Source organism: Dromiciops gliroides, chromosome 5 (assembly GCF_019393635.1).
Source record: "Dromiciops gliroides isolate mDroGli1 chromosome 5, mDroGli1.pri, whole genome shotgun sequence".
Classification (NCBI taxonomy): domain Eukaryota; kingdom Metazoa; phylum Chordata; class Mammalia; order Microbiotheria; family Microbiotheriidae; genus Dromiciops; species Dromiciops gliroides.
In genome coordinates this window covers 28349709-28366612 of record NC_057865.1, presented here as the reverse complement: position 1 = coordinate 28366612, position 16904 = coordinate 28349709, and the positions used below count along the sequence as shown (strand labels likewise).

Genomic DNA, 16904 nt, shown 5'->3' with positions numbered 1-16904 from the left:
CCGCAAACATGTTGTAGCTCCCTAGAAAACAAGCTCCCTATGGACAGAACTGATTAACTTTCCTACTGACGTCCCCAGCACTTACCACACTGCACAGAGCAGGTTTAACAAGATTAATAGACAGTAAGGCTTTAAATGACACCCCCTTATAACTTCTAAACACACATTCTATAACTATCAATAGTAACAAGAACTAGCACAGGGCTTTCAAGTTGACAGAGCCCTTCCCACCTCACTGTGATTTAGTGGGTATCAATCTTATCCTCATTTTACATAGAAATAACTCAAACAAGTTAAATGACCTATTGATGATTACATGTTTATCCAGTGTCAGAGACAGAACCTGAACACATGCCTATATGTACGTGGATAAGCATGTGTGCAAACATATCTGCATGTATATTTTCTCACATGTGTATGCACACACAAGCACATGTATTATGTGTATATGGATGCCTGCATCTCCCTTCATATGTGCACACACGTGTGTATGCACATCTATACAGGTATGTATATGTATACACACATGTATGTGTACACGCAAACATGTAGATGTTGCTATGGATGCCTGCATCTGCATATAAGGAACAAATTTACTTTCCTTACTGGACATAAACATTTGTATATGTAAGTATGCAGACATATATAGATAGGAGTATATACACACATATTTCTGTGTATGTGTATATTTTTTCCCTCTGAATTCAAATGAAGATTTCTTAATTATCCACTGGTTTGCTTTGCACCAATAACAAAGGCAAATCTTAAACTACTACAAATCCCCAATAAGAATGAAAATAAGGAATAAATGAACATACCATCTTCTGACTTCTGTGAATAAGAAGGGAATGAGAAAAGGTTCCCAAAGTCCTGGTTTTTCTTGTCATGTGAGGATTTTCTAATATTAAAAAGAGAAATGAAACCATAAAGAGGCTGTGTTTTAAATATGGAGTTTTGCCTCTATCAAATAGAATGCCTGCTGCTTTATTCTTTGAGTCAGCAGAACAAGATCTTAATTAACTTATTAAACTTTTTCTTCACATTTTTTTAAAAGACTGTAGAAATAATAACAGTTCATATTTGCATAACACCTTATGGTTTGCAAAGGTTCTTTTCAAACAATAAAACTGTGAAGTACATAATAATAGGTGTTATTACTCCCTAATTACAGATGAGGAAACAGTCACAAAGAGGTTAAGAAACTTGCCATGGGCCACCCAGCTGGTAAACATCAAAGCTTGGGAGAGAACCCAGGTTTCCTAACTCCATGTCCACTAAGTGTTTCTATCTTAAAATAAACAAGAATTTAAAACAAAGGCATAAGAGGTACTTAATTTTTAAAATAGCAAAATGTGATTTTTAGTAATAATTGCATTTTCAAATTTAGAATTACCTGCAGCACTGAAGCTTAATTCAAGTTCCCACCTTGGTGCAAAGTATCCCCATTACTAGAGCCCAAAAGAGAGTGAGACACTACACACACATTCTCCCAGAATACTTCCCTGGAACAACTTCCACTCCAGGCAATGCCTGTCTGCCTCAATGAAACAGAGGGCAGGATGCAGAAAATAACCAAGGTACCCCCTTTTCAGGATAGGGCTCTCAGTCTAGTAGTACTTGAGCTCCCGAGTCACAAGGACCTCAGATAACTACCAATGAAGAGTCCTCTGGAATTTGACCAATATCAGCGGTAATGAGGAAGAAAAGAGAGAACTCAAATTTGGTATTAAAAAACCAGCTTCCGTGCTTTCCCCTTTGATCACAGTTTCTCATTTATCACTTAATAATATCTATTATGAGAAGAACCCTCCCTTTCCTGAACTGACAAATAGTTTAGCTAGGCAGAGGAGAAAAAAATGTTTGAGAAATAGCATTTTAAAGTCCTTAAAAAAATAACTACCAAAACCGCTACCAGATAAATAACCGTTCACTTACTCTGGAGTTACTTTTGATTTGACTGGAGAAAAAGTGTAGTCATCCTTATCTAAACCATCTGAGGGAACGAACTCATCATCTCTGTCATTTGTCACAGGGGATGATTTGACTTTCAATTCCTCTAGATCATTATTGTCATCTTCATCAGCATCATCTTCCTCTTCCGAAAAATCAAAAGTATATTTAGGCCTTTCCGCTAGGAAAAAAAATAAAGCCCACAATTATTAGGGTGTCAGCATTCAGACTGATTAATGCAAATAAGCTTAATGTGTACAGAGTGCTTCAATAGTTCAAAAAGCTCGTCATGCTTTTTAGGCTGCATCTATTTATATTCGAAAGTAGAAAAGTGAGGAGATTACAAGGACTGATTCAATTGAAATGTAAGTATTTGCATACTGTAAAATCCCTCCTTCATACTTTCCTGGGGATTGGAGGGCAGTGCTCCAAAAATGTCAGAACTGAGAAAAAAACTTGGAACTCTCTTAGTCCAACATGTTCATTTTAAAGATGAGGCAACTGAGAGTCAAGAAAGGCAGTGTATTTGTCCAAACTGCTACAATGGGGCAGAGAAGCAGAGTAGTGGGGGCCAGACTAAGGGTCTGGACATTTTTTTAATACATTATGCACAGGATCCATCTGAAAATTGTGGGAAATGTAAATTAAGATATTAACAATATGGGAATTTAATGGATCCAGGGGGAAATGTACAAGTTTTAGGGGGGGAAAGCAAGCCTATTATGCAAATAAGAAGTTCTGCTATTTTTCATGAGTGCAAAATTTTAGTTATCTAGCAAATCAATTTTCCACTTTGCTTTTGTTATGTAGATAAGCCAAGGTTTCAGTTCAAAACATGTTCAGGTTGCAAAATAGTTTTATTTGTCCTTATTTCCTCAGTGTCTATCAATACCAGGCACACAATAAATACTTAATAAATGCTTGCTGGTTGACTTCAATGTGGGTAAAATTCTAACGATGCTTCTCTAATACACAATAAAGTCAAATATTTTCTTTACTCCAACCATTTGGGGATTTGGACTCTAACTTTAATACTGATCTCCAACCAAAAAATAGACACATGAGAAAAAAACAAAGAAATGCAACTATCCCTCAGTTTATGCCAAATTACTTTTCTTTAAACAATAACACAATGTAAATAAACTGAACACTAATGATAATGACCAAGTTTGATCATAAAGAAGAGATGTGGGAAAGAACCTCCTTCCCTTCTCCATAAATGTGGGTGACTATGGGCGTGGAGTACTGCACATACTACTGGGCTAAACGGATTTCTTCATTACCTTTGGTGAACTGTTTTTCTTCTCTCTTAAAATGCAGACGCTCATATATATTTATATGTAAACATACACTATACACACACACACGTGTATACAGAGACTACATAAAATTACTTTTCTTCAAATAACAGCACTATGACAATGTAAACAATATATAATATAGAAATATACATATATGTGTGTGTATATGTTTTTATATATACATCTATATGCATCTATATGGGAGCAGCTAGGTGATGCAGTGGTTAGAATACTGGGCCTGAAGTCATCTCATCTTCCTGAGTTCAAATATGGCCTCAGACAATTACTAGCTGTGTGACCCTGGGTAAGTCACTTAACCTTGTTTGCCTCAGTTTCCTCATCTGTAAAATGAGCTGGAGAAGGAAATGGCAAACTACTCCCATATCTTTGCCAAGAAAACCCCAAATGGGATCATGAAGAGTCAGACGTGATTGAAACAACTGAACAACAAATAACTATATATATATATATATATATATATATATATATATAAACACCAATAAAGTAGGCAACTGATTTATTTTAAAACATCTGAAGTTAAAAATTAAGGAATTTTTAAACTAGAATAGACTTAGAGAGCTAGAAAGACCTTTAAGAGATTATCAGATCCAGCCACCTCATTTCATAGATAAGGAAACTAAGGGCCTTGCCTAAATTCACACAGGGCCAGCATTTATACCCATATTCTCTGACTCCAGATCCAATGAGAATTCTTTCCACTAAACCATGCTACCTTTATGTTAAAAAGTAACATATATACTTAAGACCAGTTCTGCTCGTCATGATAATTTACCCAAAACTGGAAGAAAGCCAGGTTCCATGAGCCATGAGTAGAGAATACAAGGATTTACTAAGTACAGGAGAAATTCCTGTGATACAGGGTATGAAGATATTGAAAAGAAAAAGTGTACAAAGAGCTCTTAGGAGACCTCACTCTGCCAGTGTGCTTCACAATGAACAAGTCACAAGACTGGCTACCATATGAGCCCTTTCCACCCTAAAGTGTTTTAAATCAGTATTGTGGGCAACAGCTCCAGTTTTATAATGATTTTTTTAAAACTAGGACTCATTTCACAGAAATATTCTCTGTAGCTAACTCTGCCAGAAAGCATTTCTTTTTTAAGAGAAGGATGCTCATTCTCAAAGACACAGCATTTCCCACTGAAAATTCTATTCCATTCATTACTAATTCTGTAATGACTTGCCTTTCCTCTAAGTTTCTCTCTTACTGTAACAACTGTAAATTCATTTGAAATCCCCAACTCATTTTCTTCATTTCAGCTGTATTTTCATACATGCAAAATGAATGAAGTTCTTTGGTTGAAAGATACAGCCCTTAAGAATCATTGTTTGCACATGAACAACTTGGTAAAAGCACTCTCCTATACAATATAGTGACCATAAAATATCTAGCAGTACCAGCAGCTCGTCTAAGCAGAGAGTCTCTTGGAATAATCACAGGTTCAGTTTCTTCCAAGTCACTTTCTGACTTAGATTCATCATCAGACCAAGGGTTTCTTTTCTTCACTTTCTTTGCACCGGATTTAGTAGAAGAGAGGGGTGTTTTTCTCATCCTGGTACCTAAAATCAAGTAATTAACATATAATAGTTCAATGCTCCAAATTTATAACAACCAGTAATCCTTTATCATTAATATTAAAAAGCAAAGCAATAATATATACATTATTAGCCATATTATATTACCAATGATAAATATTTTTAATATAGTACTCATAAAAATTGAGTAATTGATTCCAACTGGCTTTCACTGAAGCCTTTCTCTGATGCCTCATCATGGTGTGCAGGTAGAGTTAGGTTCTCAGAGACCTTACCAATAGAAAGCAAGCTCTGTCTGGTACTAGGAAGCTGGGAAGGCTTTTAGAATGGAGTCCAGCAAAAGACTATTTTCCAAAGATGAACGTAAGTAAATTCTGATAGGGCCATCACCTGAGGACCAGTCACCATGAGATTCATTATTTCAACTACAGTAACTCAAGAAAAAGGTCTACATTAAGGTTTAGAGGGAATTTCAGTTTGCATCAGTGGGCAGAATACCACACCGAGGAGGGTCCAGATCTCTGGATCCTGTCTTAAAACACAGTTTAAAAACAATCTAACTTCTTTCCCCAATATAACCACTTCATCTCACTGTCATCCCAACTAGCTATTGTCCCATATCTCTCCTCTCTTTTGTGCTAAACCCCTTGAGAAGCTAGTCTGCAAGAGACATCTCAACATTATTTCCTCTTGCTATCTTCTTAACTTTCTACAATCTGGCTTCCAATCTCGTCATCCCACCAAAACTCCTCTCCAAAGATAGCCGTGATCTCTTCATCGCCATATGGGACGGCCTTTTCTCAGTCCTCAACCTCTCTACTGCCTCCTCCTCAATGTTCTCTTCTCTCTAGATTTTCAGAGTATCTCATCTCCTCCCCCCGCTGCCTGACCTCTGCTTTTCAGTCTTTTGACAGAGGTTCTCGCTCATTACCTCTAACTGTAGGTAACGTCCAAGGCTCTGTGCTAGGCCTCTACACTACATCAGGTCTGCAACCATGGATTTAATGACCTTCTCTATGCTAGTGATTATCAAGTCTATAGATCCTGCCCACACCATCTCTCTGCTGACCTCCAAACATGCCGCAAAAAGCACACTGGGCATCTCAAATTGGATATCTGGTAGACTTCTAAATTTACTTTTAAACATGTCCAAAACTGAACTCGTTTTCTTTCTCCCCAAACTGTCCGTTCTTCCTAACTTCCCCGTTACTGTTAAGGGTGACACCATCCTCTTAGTCACGCAGGTTCAAAACCTAGGTGCCACCAATTCTCCACTCACGCCTTACATCCAATCTGTTGAGACAGTCTGTGGGCTTTACCTTGATACCTTTCACAGTTGCCCCCACTTCTCTCCTTTGATGTTGCTACCCCTGGTGTAGGCCCCCTCACCTCATGTAGGGATTGCTGCCAGTCTTTTGACTCTAGCCCACCTTCCTGAAGCACAGGTCTGACCACACCCCTCCCTTACTTCATAAACTCCAGCGGCTCCATATTGTCTCCAGGGTCAAATGTCAAATCTTCCCCTGGGCATCCCCTTTCCAGTCTTCTCACACTCTCCCACCCCTGTCATTTACTCTGCAATGGAGTGACACCGGCCTCCTCACTAGACGTGTCACCATCCGACTCTGGGCATACTCTGCTTGTCCTCCATGTTCTACAAGAAGCCTTTCCCCATCTCCCTTAATTCAGTGCTTTCCCGCTATGGATTATCTTCAGTTCATCCCCCCTGCAGCTTGTTTGTGCATCAGCAGTTATATGTTGTCCTCTTCAAATAGACTGAGCTCAAGAGAAGGCACTGTCTTTTGCCTTTCTTTGTACCTGCAACACTTAGCATTATGCCTGAGACATGTTAGGCACTTCATACACGTAGACTGGGAGAACTTCAATTATTTTATGTGCAAACAGCTCACCGGGCTCCTTTTTCTCTCTTTTGGGTTTGGGTCCTTTAGGTGCAGGAGTAGATGTTGTCAGTGAATCTTCTCCTGTCCCTTCTGCTGGCGCTCCACCTAATTCATCATCAAATTCCACTTTTACTGCTGTAGGATCAAGATCACCCTAAACATGAGAAAGGAAATTGAAGATAAAAAGATATACAAGAAGATATTGCTATTACTACCTGCTTTAGAATGTATCATCTGTAAGAGTTACCAGTTGTGGGACAGCTAGATGGTGCAGTGGATAGAGCACCGGCCCTGGAGTCAGGAGTACCTGAGTTCAAATCCGGCCTCAGACACTTAACACTTACTAGCTGTGTGACCCTGGGCAAGTCACTTAACCCCAATTGCCTCACTAAAAAAAAAAAAAAGAGTTACCAGTTGTTAGCAAAGCACCCTGAGACCACAATGGACAGGTGGAGACCACAAGTAACTGTGGTTTAATGTCACTTGGCACTGTGGCAAGCGATGCTGATTGCTAGTACAATTTTCAGATCTCTGGATATAACAGGTCTTCTCTCTCAAGCAAAAATAAGGCATTTGGCTTTTTCGGCATGAAAGGCACTTTCAGGCTGGTAATTATGCAAGTTGATTAACTCCTTTAAGATTCCAAAGGAAAGTTCTAAATATGTTAAGGTTGCATAAGGGATATCATTCAGGAAATACAAGAACCGAGATGCGTGGTTAGTCATGTATCAAGAACAAGGGACGACAGACAGATAGCCCAGTTGCTACTCTAGTAACCAAAGAATGTTAAATAGTTTGGAGGAAGGTCTCCAAAGCAGATCCTCTATGAAAGATTTATAGGAAAATACCCAAGGGGTACCCATGAAATTTTGGATCAGCTGACATAATATAAAATATTTATTGATTGTCGTATTACACTGAAAGTTCTTGATATAATAAAACAAGTTGATGAAATGTTTGATTTTTTCCCTTTTTAAAATCTGGAACTGAATTGTTTTTACCTGCTTGTGGCCTATTTTTAAACCCCATAAGAAAGATTCCCTCTATCTCACTTATTAGCATCATCGACCAGAAAATGGAACAAAAATCTAAGGATAGAGTTGAATATTATAACCACCACATAAAAGTTTGATTATTCTTCCTATTTTAATAATGCAATGCCAATGAGTTCTACCAGTCTGAATGGGTTCAAAGTAAGAGGTGCACATTTTTACCCACCTTCTTTTTCTTTAGCAGTTTTTTGCTGGCATCAGCCTTCATGGCAGAGGTAATCTGTGGAACAATCCTTCTGCCGTGAGGGGAGGGCATGGTCTCTTCCAACTGAAGCTTCTTTATCTTGGGTTTACCAACTTTACCCTTTATTGCTTTGCCAGCCATTCCAGCCAAAGCATCCTCTCGTTCTTGGGCTTCCACTTTCTAAGGAGTAATCATAAGGTAGTGACAAAACCGAAAAATTACCTTGTGGAGAAAAATCACCATAATTGTAATAAGATAAAAAAAAATTGACCCTTACAAAAGCTGATAAAGGATTTCATTATCGAACACACTAAATTATATCCTGCATAAATTGGTGAAAAGACAATTGGTCAAGAGGTCAGACAACCTGGATTCTCAATCCTCTGCCACTCTGTGACATTAAGTAAGTTATCCTATCTGTTAAACGAGAAGCCTCGGTGGGATGATCTCCAAATCCTTCAAATTACTTAACTTTATAGTTTTATGATATTTTGGAACAAATTCTCTACATTTTTTTCAGAAGAAATTAAAATATTATCTGGATCAAAGCTTCTTAAACTGTGGGACACAAACTCATATGGGATCATGTAACTGAACATGGGTGTCACAAAAAATTTGCCCAACAGTAAAAGGTTTTGTACACTTATTTTATATACCTACATACCCAGGGTTGAGTAAAAATTTCTTGGGCAAAAAGGGATCACAAGTGGAAAAAGTTTAAGAAGCCCTGATCTAGATTTACTAGATTCATAGCAAGTAATCAACAAACATGGTTTTAATCATAGTAGTCAAATTATATCTATTTGCTTAGACATAAGGAAAAGAAGAAAATGTCTAAAACAAAACATTTCATAAACAGAAGAGTTCATATCTTGCTTTAATGATAAGGCGGTCAGAAAAGTTATAACAGAATGAAAAGGCATCAATCTAGCAATTCTCTGAGTGAGGGAATGATTATTCTTAGCATTGTTATTCATGTTAGAAGAGATTATTTCCTTTAAAAGAGATTATTTTAAAATCTTGGGAAAAGGAATCCTTTTTCCAAGAGCTACAAAAAAGATGCCTGGCAGATATTCTTTCCCAAGTATAAGGGAAAAGGGATGTTTTAAAATGTTTCAAAGAATGACACAAGTGAGATTTGCTTTGGTTTACAAATCAATAGACTCAATGAAATAGGAAAACATTCCTTGACAATATAAAACCACCTTTCCAGACATACAAATCCTAAAATCATCAAATCTTGGGAAAATAAATTGGTTTCAATGGAAAGAAATTGCTCTCAACTCAAAGAAAAACAGCAGTTTTTCCCTGGGGTGCCTATAAAGCAAAGTCAAAAAATAAAGAAATTTAAGTTGCTGAAACAGTGAAAGTCTTCATCTCACCATTTTCATAGGAATAGTTCAAATTTAAATAAAGACTAGATTATTACTATCAGATTTTTTTAAAATTTTCTCTGTATTTTCAAAGAACTGTGTTCTTCTTTGTGATGTTTTAAAATATGTATTTTCAATGGAAAGGAACCTCTGAGATAACAATTGCAATCAATGGGAAATTATAGTTCAATTTATATAAATTTTATTTTTAAATGTTTCCTAATCTAAGAAGTCTGATAATCCCAAAATATATTTATATCTTAAAATGTATATGTAAAATATACATTTGAGTATAATCAATGTTTAAAAAAGCATAAAAGTTTTATTTATGGCTCTACATGAAAGTCAGATTATATCCTACCATTCTAATTAGCTATAATTTCGAATGAGTTAAAGTTTTAAAGGATTCACTGTTTTTATAAAATTCTTCCAAAGTTTATGTCTTGTTCTAAATTTTAACCTCTTAGCACTTTTATAAGACAGACCTTTGAGAAATTATCACTTCCCAACATTTTGGGGAAAAGCTTTACTTCCTATTTTATCTAGAGCTTACATGAAATTATGTAAGAAGTTTAATTGAAATTCTATGGTAAAATGTAAGCTCCCCAAAGGCAGATTCTCTCCCAGCACTAACACAACGCCCGGTACACAGGCAGTACTCAATAAGTGCTTGCTGATTTACTGATTACTTTCAATTAGAAGTAAAAGATGCTTCTTTCTTGGCCAACAAAGATTATAGTCAGGTTGACTCAGAAGTCTGGATTACTTTCATTCTAAATTAGAAAGAATGAAGAAAGAAATTGTGAGAAAGTAATTAATACCAATTCGACTTAGATGGTTTGTATATTCATTGAAATGGAAATATACTTTATGTTAAAAATTTTAAGCTTAATTCTAGCACCTCTTACTAAGCACATTTAGCCTCTTTGGAAAAAAAAACAAACTGTACACACAGCACCGTAAGGCAACCCCCTCCCCCCCGCCCCAGCATGATCTAGTCCAAAATTAAGTTTGATCTTATCCTCTAAATATTCATTCTCAAAATAAATTTCCAGACAGACTAAAACATACATCAAGTTCTTCAACAAAAGCTGCTAAGTCTTCTTTCCAGAGATCTGAAGGAGATTTTCTTTTAAGGTCATTGAGTTCTCTCCCCTAAAATAAAAATATAACAGGTGACAACAAATTTTTGTATGGTTTTTTAAAAACTCATAATAAAACACAATGTAAAATGTTGTATTTATAGAAAATGGGGATACTGACAACACTGAAATAGTTTGAAAATATTTACTATGCAAAATTCATACTTTTGTATCTCTCTGCTTAATCAGTTCTTCAACTTTTTCTTTAGTAAGACACCACAGAGACATATTTAAGATGTAGTTAAAGTCAGGGCCTGAGGTAGTGCCCGAATCAGAGGAACTATCATCACGCTGGTTTTGTGTTTCTTCCTCTTCTGCTGCCTGGAAAGAAAAAAGGGAATTAAACTTTCCACTGTCTCTTAGATATTAGCAGCACATATTTTAAGTACTAAACAATCATTCCAATGATTTAATGTTCTCCACTGGGGCAGGGGAAGGTAGGGGAAGAACAGTAGCTAGAAGTATATTTTGGATTATTTTTAAAGTGTTTCCTATTAAAAAGCTAAACTTTGTTTACAAAGAGATTCAATTTTAAGAAGAATAACATGTTCATATTGCAATTTATTCAGAAAACTGATATAGAATTAGTCGATCTATTAAGCCATGAAGAAAAATAATTTAATGACTGACAGAATTAAGCCTCAATGTACACCAATTAACTGTAGACCACCCTGAAAGTTGTCAGATTTTCATATTAGGAAGTGAATGTGTAATTTCAAATTAAAAATTTTTTGCCTAATGCATTATAAACAGGAAATTGCTTTGCAACAATATTTATAATAACTATACTCAGATATGTTTTCTACCTGATATAGAAACCTTATTAATCATCTGATAATTTAGAGACAAGAGAAAGTTCTTTAAGAATTTAGTAAGGGATTAAGAACCAGATTAATGAGTTAGCAGAATAAGAATTAGCAAGGTCATGCTAAAATTTATAAAGCTATTTTTACGTAGGATTGTCTCAAAAAAAAAGACCTAAATGAAACATGTTGATATTACTTTTCATAAAGAAAATACTTTTTGTACATGTAACAAAGTTAATATTAAAAATTGTTGTTCAATTCAATTTCTGTTGCTATTCTATGTGTAAGAACAATGAATAAGTTGCCATTTTAAATATAAAAGGATGATCTAATTACAGATATAAGATGCTTCAGCACAAAAGTATATTTATTAATCAAGTGCTAAGAAATAGATATGATATGGCTTAATCTATCACTGCTGTTGTACTGATGATTAAGAATTATCCATCAATAATCTTTTATTCAGCAATTCTGCAGTTTTTTAAACACTGCAAAAAAGCAGACTATGAAGTTATATCTTGGTTGTAAGCCACTATTAAAATTCATTTCACAATGTGCCATCATATCAGATTTGGATATATATTACGAAAACTCTTTTTGGACTGAGTTCTGGTGACTCACAAAGCACAGTCTGTGAGATAAAGTAAAATTACCAGTAACACCAGTAATGTAACTTATTCTGACACTTTTAGAAATCTATTTTTAAAGATCCATCTTTATTGATTTTGCTTGTTAAATGCCAGCTTCTCAATAATTTCCCGAAATCTTACTTTAAAAAATACGTTTGTTAGTATGGATAGATGCCTTTCAGAAAAACTAAGATTAGGAACAAAAAGCAGTCCCTCGTACTATCCCAGATCCCACAGGTTACATGCAATTGAGATGAAACCCAGCAGAAAGTTGTGCCCATTAAAAGTACTGCTTGCAACACTAACAGCTGGATATTCTCATGACTGGAGCCACTTTTGTCCTTTGCACTAAAAATGAAATTCAGTATTTTGCTAATCCATTATTTCCCTGATTTAGTTTGACCCAACCATTAAAAGGATGAATATTGTAATGCAACAACTCAGTGTAATTTAAGGGTGGGGGAAGAGGAAAAGAAGGTCAAAAGTGAATATCAGAAAAGACAGAAAAGAGTAACACAGAGAATGAGAGAGTAAAAATCAAAACGAGCACAATCACAGAAAAACAGATTGCTTGGCTCATCATAATTCATTTGGGATTTGCTCCACTCTGGCCACTCTCTTTTCCTAAGCATTATAATCTATTAATCTGGATTTTCAACCACTACCTTATGCAATTTATTTAAAATTTTATTACCCTAAGGAATCCTATTGCCTACACATTGGGAAAAAAGTCACATAATGTAGATAAAAACGAATAGTATAAATAGTATAATTTGATGAAAATTGTAAAGACATTGCGATTGAGAACTTTTAAGAATAAGGAAAATTTAAGTTTCCATTCAATTAGAATTATTGTAACCACAGATATATTTCAATAAAATGCAAAAATTATATTGCTAGTTTTGTATACACACATAGGATCTACCAAAGCTTTCTAAGACTAGTTATTTTATATTACCTCACTTTTTCATATTTGTGTTCTCAATCATAATGTTTTCCTAACATTTTAAAAAGACCATTACAGGGTAATGTTCAACCTTTCAATATTCCATTTGTTGAATGGATATTGCATGATTTTGTGATCTGGAATAAACAGCTCAGTTAGTAGCCTTTTGATCTGAGGAGAAAATCCTTTACAGAACCAAGCTCAGGGCTGAGCGCACAGTAGGGGCTCAATATGCAAGTGGCTACTCCTAATGAGCTTAGCACTTGTGATGTTCCCAACTTGAACCAGGACCAAACCAAGGGAGAGTGGTGGCTGGCTGCCATATCATGGCTATGTAGCAAATACAGTGTCAAAGCTTGTGTGCTACCAGTCCGACTCTCTGACAACAGACATGCACCTCACAAAACCACCACCACCACAACTGACACCCTGATTGGCAGGCTCAGGAAAGAGGCCAAGGAGACTGAGCTACCTTCTCACACCTGGAGTGATTGCTCCAGATCATGGCTGAGTCACACTGGCAAAGGGCTTTGGGGTGGGTGTGCACTGCAAATCCCTGTGCTGTATCTGTTCTGGGGATAAACAGAAGACTTAGTCTCCAGAAAGCACAATTCAGTACCTTGATCAGCACTAAAGTGACATCAAAATACTTAGGGTTTGAGTTGGGGTTTCTGCTGGTTTGCTTGAGGGGGGGTGGGGTGGGTTTAAAAGCTTCTCTGAATGTCTTTTTCTGCAAATGATTACCTTTTCTTGTGCTTCTTTCCAGGCTTTCACTGGGTCAGATTCATAACCTCTCTGGACTAACATTTGAATCAAATCTCTCTTTGACCTATTCTCTATGTGAGGGAAAAATAAAATTAGGATCAAGAAAAGAGATTCATTTTGTATGTTTATATTCTACTTATCAAAATGTCTTCTATTAATAAAGAAACTTTAACTAGTGTTCCAATTCTTTAAAAATTTCATCTTACCTATAGTGATTTTCCCTTGTATCTTCTCTAGAATGAAGCGAGCTTGATTGTTTAGCTTGGTAGATTCTGCCCCCAACATTCCCACAAGCCACTCCTTACGTAAACTATAATAATTTAACCTTAAATCAAAGAACTCCTTTAGAATATCTTGTACAGTCTCATACTTCTTCAGACATCCCATATGGTCAAACAGCACCTATTCAAAATAAAGGTTTTAAAATAAATTGACTTTTTATTTCCATGTTAGCTTGAATATTACCTTATTTTTCAACTGTTATATTTGGCAACCTGAACTCAACTTATATGAACAATGTTCAACCCCCAAATCCATTAAAATAACAAGATTTCAAGAACATTTCTCTAAATATTCCCACAAAAACAATATGAAAGAAACCTGACAAATTAAAAAAAAACCATTACAGCATTTGAAGTAATGATATTTAGTTAACTAAGAATGCTTTCTTTCCAAAATTTCTGTAAAATCTCCAGAGAAATTTTCCTTCCTGCCTAAAAATCTCCATATTGTTTTTCTATCCAAAGACCTTTTTTCTGAAGTTTGGGAAAAAAAATGCTCACTTAAAAATTAAGACATATGCCATATTCCAATATATCATTTGCCTTTCCATGGATTTTTTTGAACCCCATGTTATGTTCAAATTCGGCCATTCTCATTTAGTCAATGGATTGATGCTTTCCCAACATTTTTCCTTCTCTCTACCTTCAACTCCTCCATCGACCTTTCTTGACAAAGAATGACATGACTACTTAATCCACACAGGGCCATAGAGCTAGAGCTGGAAGGAACCTCAAAGACCATCTACTCCAGCTGCCTCATTTTACAGAGGGAGAAAGGGGTCCCCCAAAGAGCAAGTGATTTTTCCAAGGTCACACAGGCAATAAGCATCAGAAACGAGATCGGGATCCAAGTTTTCGGTGTCCAGTTCCCAGTTATCAGAGATGAGGCGGAACCAATAATGATCCTTCTTGCATACCCCTAGAAAATGATATTTTTAGTCTTCATCATTAGTCTCATTGCAATTTTCCCCCTTTATTTTAAGAGATTATTCTCTGAGAGAGTATGGGAGAAGGAATACACTGGGAAATAAAAGTGATGTATAGAAGAGATCAATAAATGTTTAAAAAATTAATCCCTGATAGCAAATATTTATATGATGTCACTTTTTTTAAAATAAAAGTAAACAGAAGAAAAATTCCAGTAATTTGAGGTTTCTGGTTGTTTAGATTCTGAAAAATTCAGTTTGACTATTTGCTTCAGTTGACTCTAGGTGGCTCAGTTCTTGACCACTCATTGCACTCAGCCCTCAGACTGCTCTGGGGGCAGACACTTTTGGCCCCTGGGAATGGTTTAGAAAGAAGGCTGGTCAAAGTCTACAATTTGGCTTTAAAAAAAAGGCCGTTTTTTTTTTTTAAAAGAATGGACACATCAAAGCTTCTAAGGCTGAGACTGAAACAGACCCTGGATGCAAAGAACAGAAGAAGAATGCTAGAAGAGCAGACGACGGCCCATGTCGAGGTCCTTTGCTTCATTTCCAGAAATGGTTCTAAAGACAAATGTGCTCCCATGACTGTCACTACCACAAATACACATACAAAGCAACGAGCCAGCACCATGGGGTGAACAGAGAGCCAGCCCTGGAGCCAGAAGACCTGGACTCAAAGCCAAGTTCTGCTATACAAGGGCTCTCGGACCCTGGCAAGTCACTGAACCTCTACTGTCCAAAGCAACTCGAGTTTTTAACCTAGGAGTTATAAATTTGGATTAAGACAGGAGGAAATCTTTATTTTCATTGACCTGCTAAGTAAAATTGGGGCCCCTAGGCATCCCCAAATAAGGTTAAGAACCCCTGCCCTGAGACTGTAAGTTACAAAGAAGATGCACATCTTAGGCCTTCCTAGGGACAACTGGCAGTGCAGTGGATAGAACTCTGGGCCTGAAGTCAAGAAGACTTGAGTTCAAATCTAGCCTTAGACATTTACTAGCTGTGTGACCCTGGGCTCTCCCGGCTCTGCATCTTTGCTCTTCTGCCTAGAACACCATTTTCACCTATGAAATGACTCATTATCCTTTAAAGTCCAATTCAATGTCACCTACATGAAGCTTTCCCTGATCCATCTGGTTTTTGCCCCGACACCCTTCCCCATCAGGTTTGGAACCATGTCTTAGCTTAGACTCTGAAAAGGTATGAAGTCAAAGTGCTTGATTCACAGTTGTTGTTTAATGTTTATTGAATGAAAGAATATATTCATGTACATATGTATTTACCATAAAGTAATAAAGGAATGAGAAAACACTACCCAATCAGTCAAAATGCATTCACTATGGGCAGCTAGGTGACGCAGTGGATAGAGCACTGGCCTTGGATTCAGGAGGACTTGAGTTCAAATCCGACCTCAGACACATAATACTTACTAGCTGTGTGACCCTGGGCAAGTCACTTTACCCCAATTGCCTCACCAAAAAAAAAAAAAAATAAACAAAATGCATTTACTAAGCATCATTCATGCGGCCAGGGCAGTGCTAATCACCACAAGTACAAATGAGTAACTGAATAAGCATTTATTAAGTATATGCCAAGCACTATGCTAAGTGCTGGAGACACAAATACAGATTAAAAACTAGAAGAGTGCTTTCCCTAAGGGAGCATCACCTTCTATTCTGGGAGGTGACACGTACATATATAAGTATAAACAAAATAAACATGAGGTGATTTGGTAGAGGGAGGGCTTGAGCAACTATGAAAAATGACAAAGTCATAGTGGAGAAAGTGGCACTTACGGCGAATCTAGAAGGAAACTAGAATGACTCTAAGAGGCACGGGCAAAGAGGGAGCACCAAGGTACAGAGATAGAGAACTCAGCCTTACAGATGAAGAATGGCAAGGCTGGTTTAGAGCACAGAGTACAGTGCCTGGCCCACATAAGGTGCTTAAATGCCTTCTCTCTCTAAACTGTTAAGTTATTGCAGGCTATACACCTATACAATTGACATTTGGGTGTTGTAAGGGTATTTCTAAAACGCTGAATAGTTTTCCCTATGAAAATCAGTAAATATTTTCATGTGAAATAAAATA

The 16904-nt window shown here is 36.6% G+C and overlaps 1 protein-coding gene across 2 annotated transcripts in view; it reads right to left on the bottom strand.

Moving 5' to 3' along the window:
* TOP2B (DNA topoisomerase II beta) overlaps positions 1-16904 on the bottom strand; it is a 92016-nt gene that overhangs the window by 15717 nt on the left and 59395 nt on the right. For both annotated transcript variants that reach the window (XM_043965732.1, XM_043965734.1), the window contains exons 24-32: positions 13813-14008; positions 13586-13677; positions 10626-10781; positions 10390-10473; positions 7928-8125; positions 6719-6863; positions 4671-4832; positions 1936-2131; positions 819-898 (exon numbers count right to left, since the gene is read on the bottom strand). In XM_043965732.1, the coding sequence (XP_043821667.1) occupies positions 819-898; positions 1936-2131; positions 4671-4832; positions 6719-6863; positions 7928-8125; positions 10390-10473; positions 10626-10781; positions 13586-13677; positions 13813-14008 (1309 nt within the window). The remainder of the gene's footprint in view (positions 1-818; positions 899-1935; positions 2132-4670; positions 4833-6718; positions 6864-7927; positions 8126-10389; positions 10474-10625; positions 10782-13585; positions 13678-13812; positions 14009-16904) is intronic.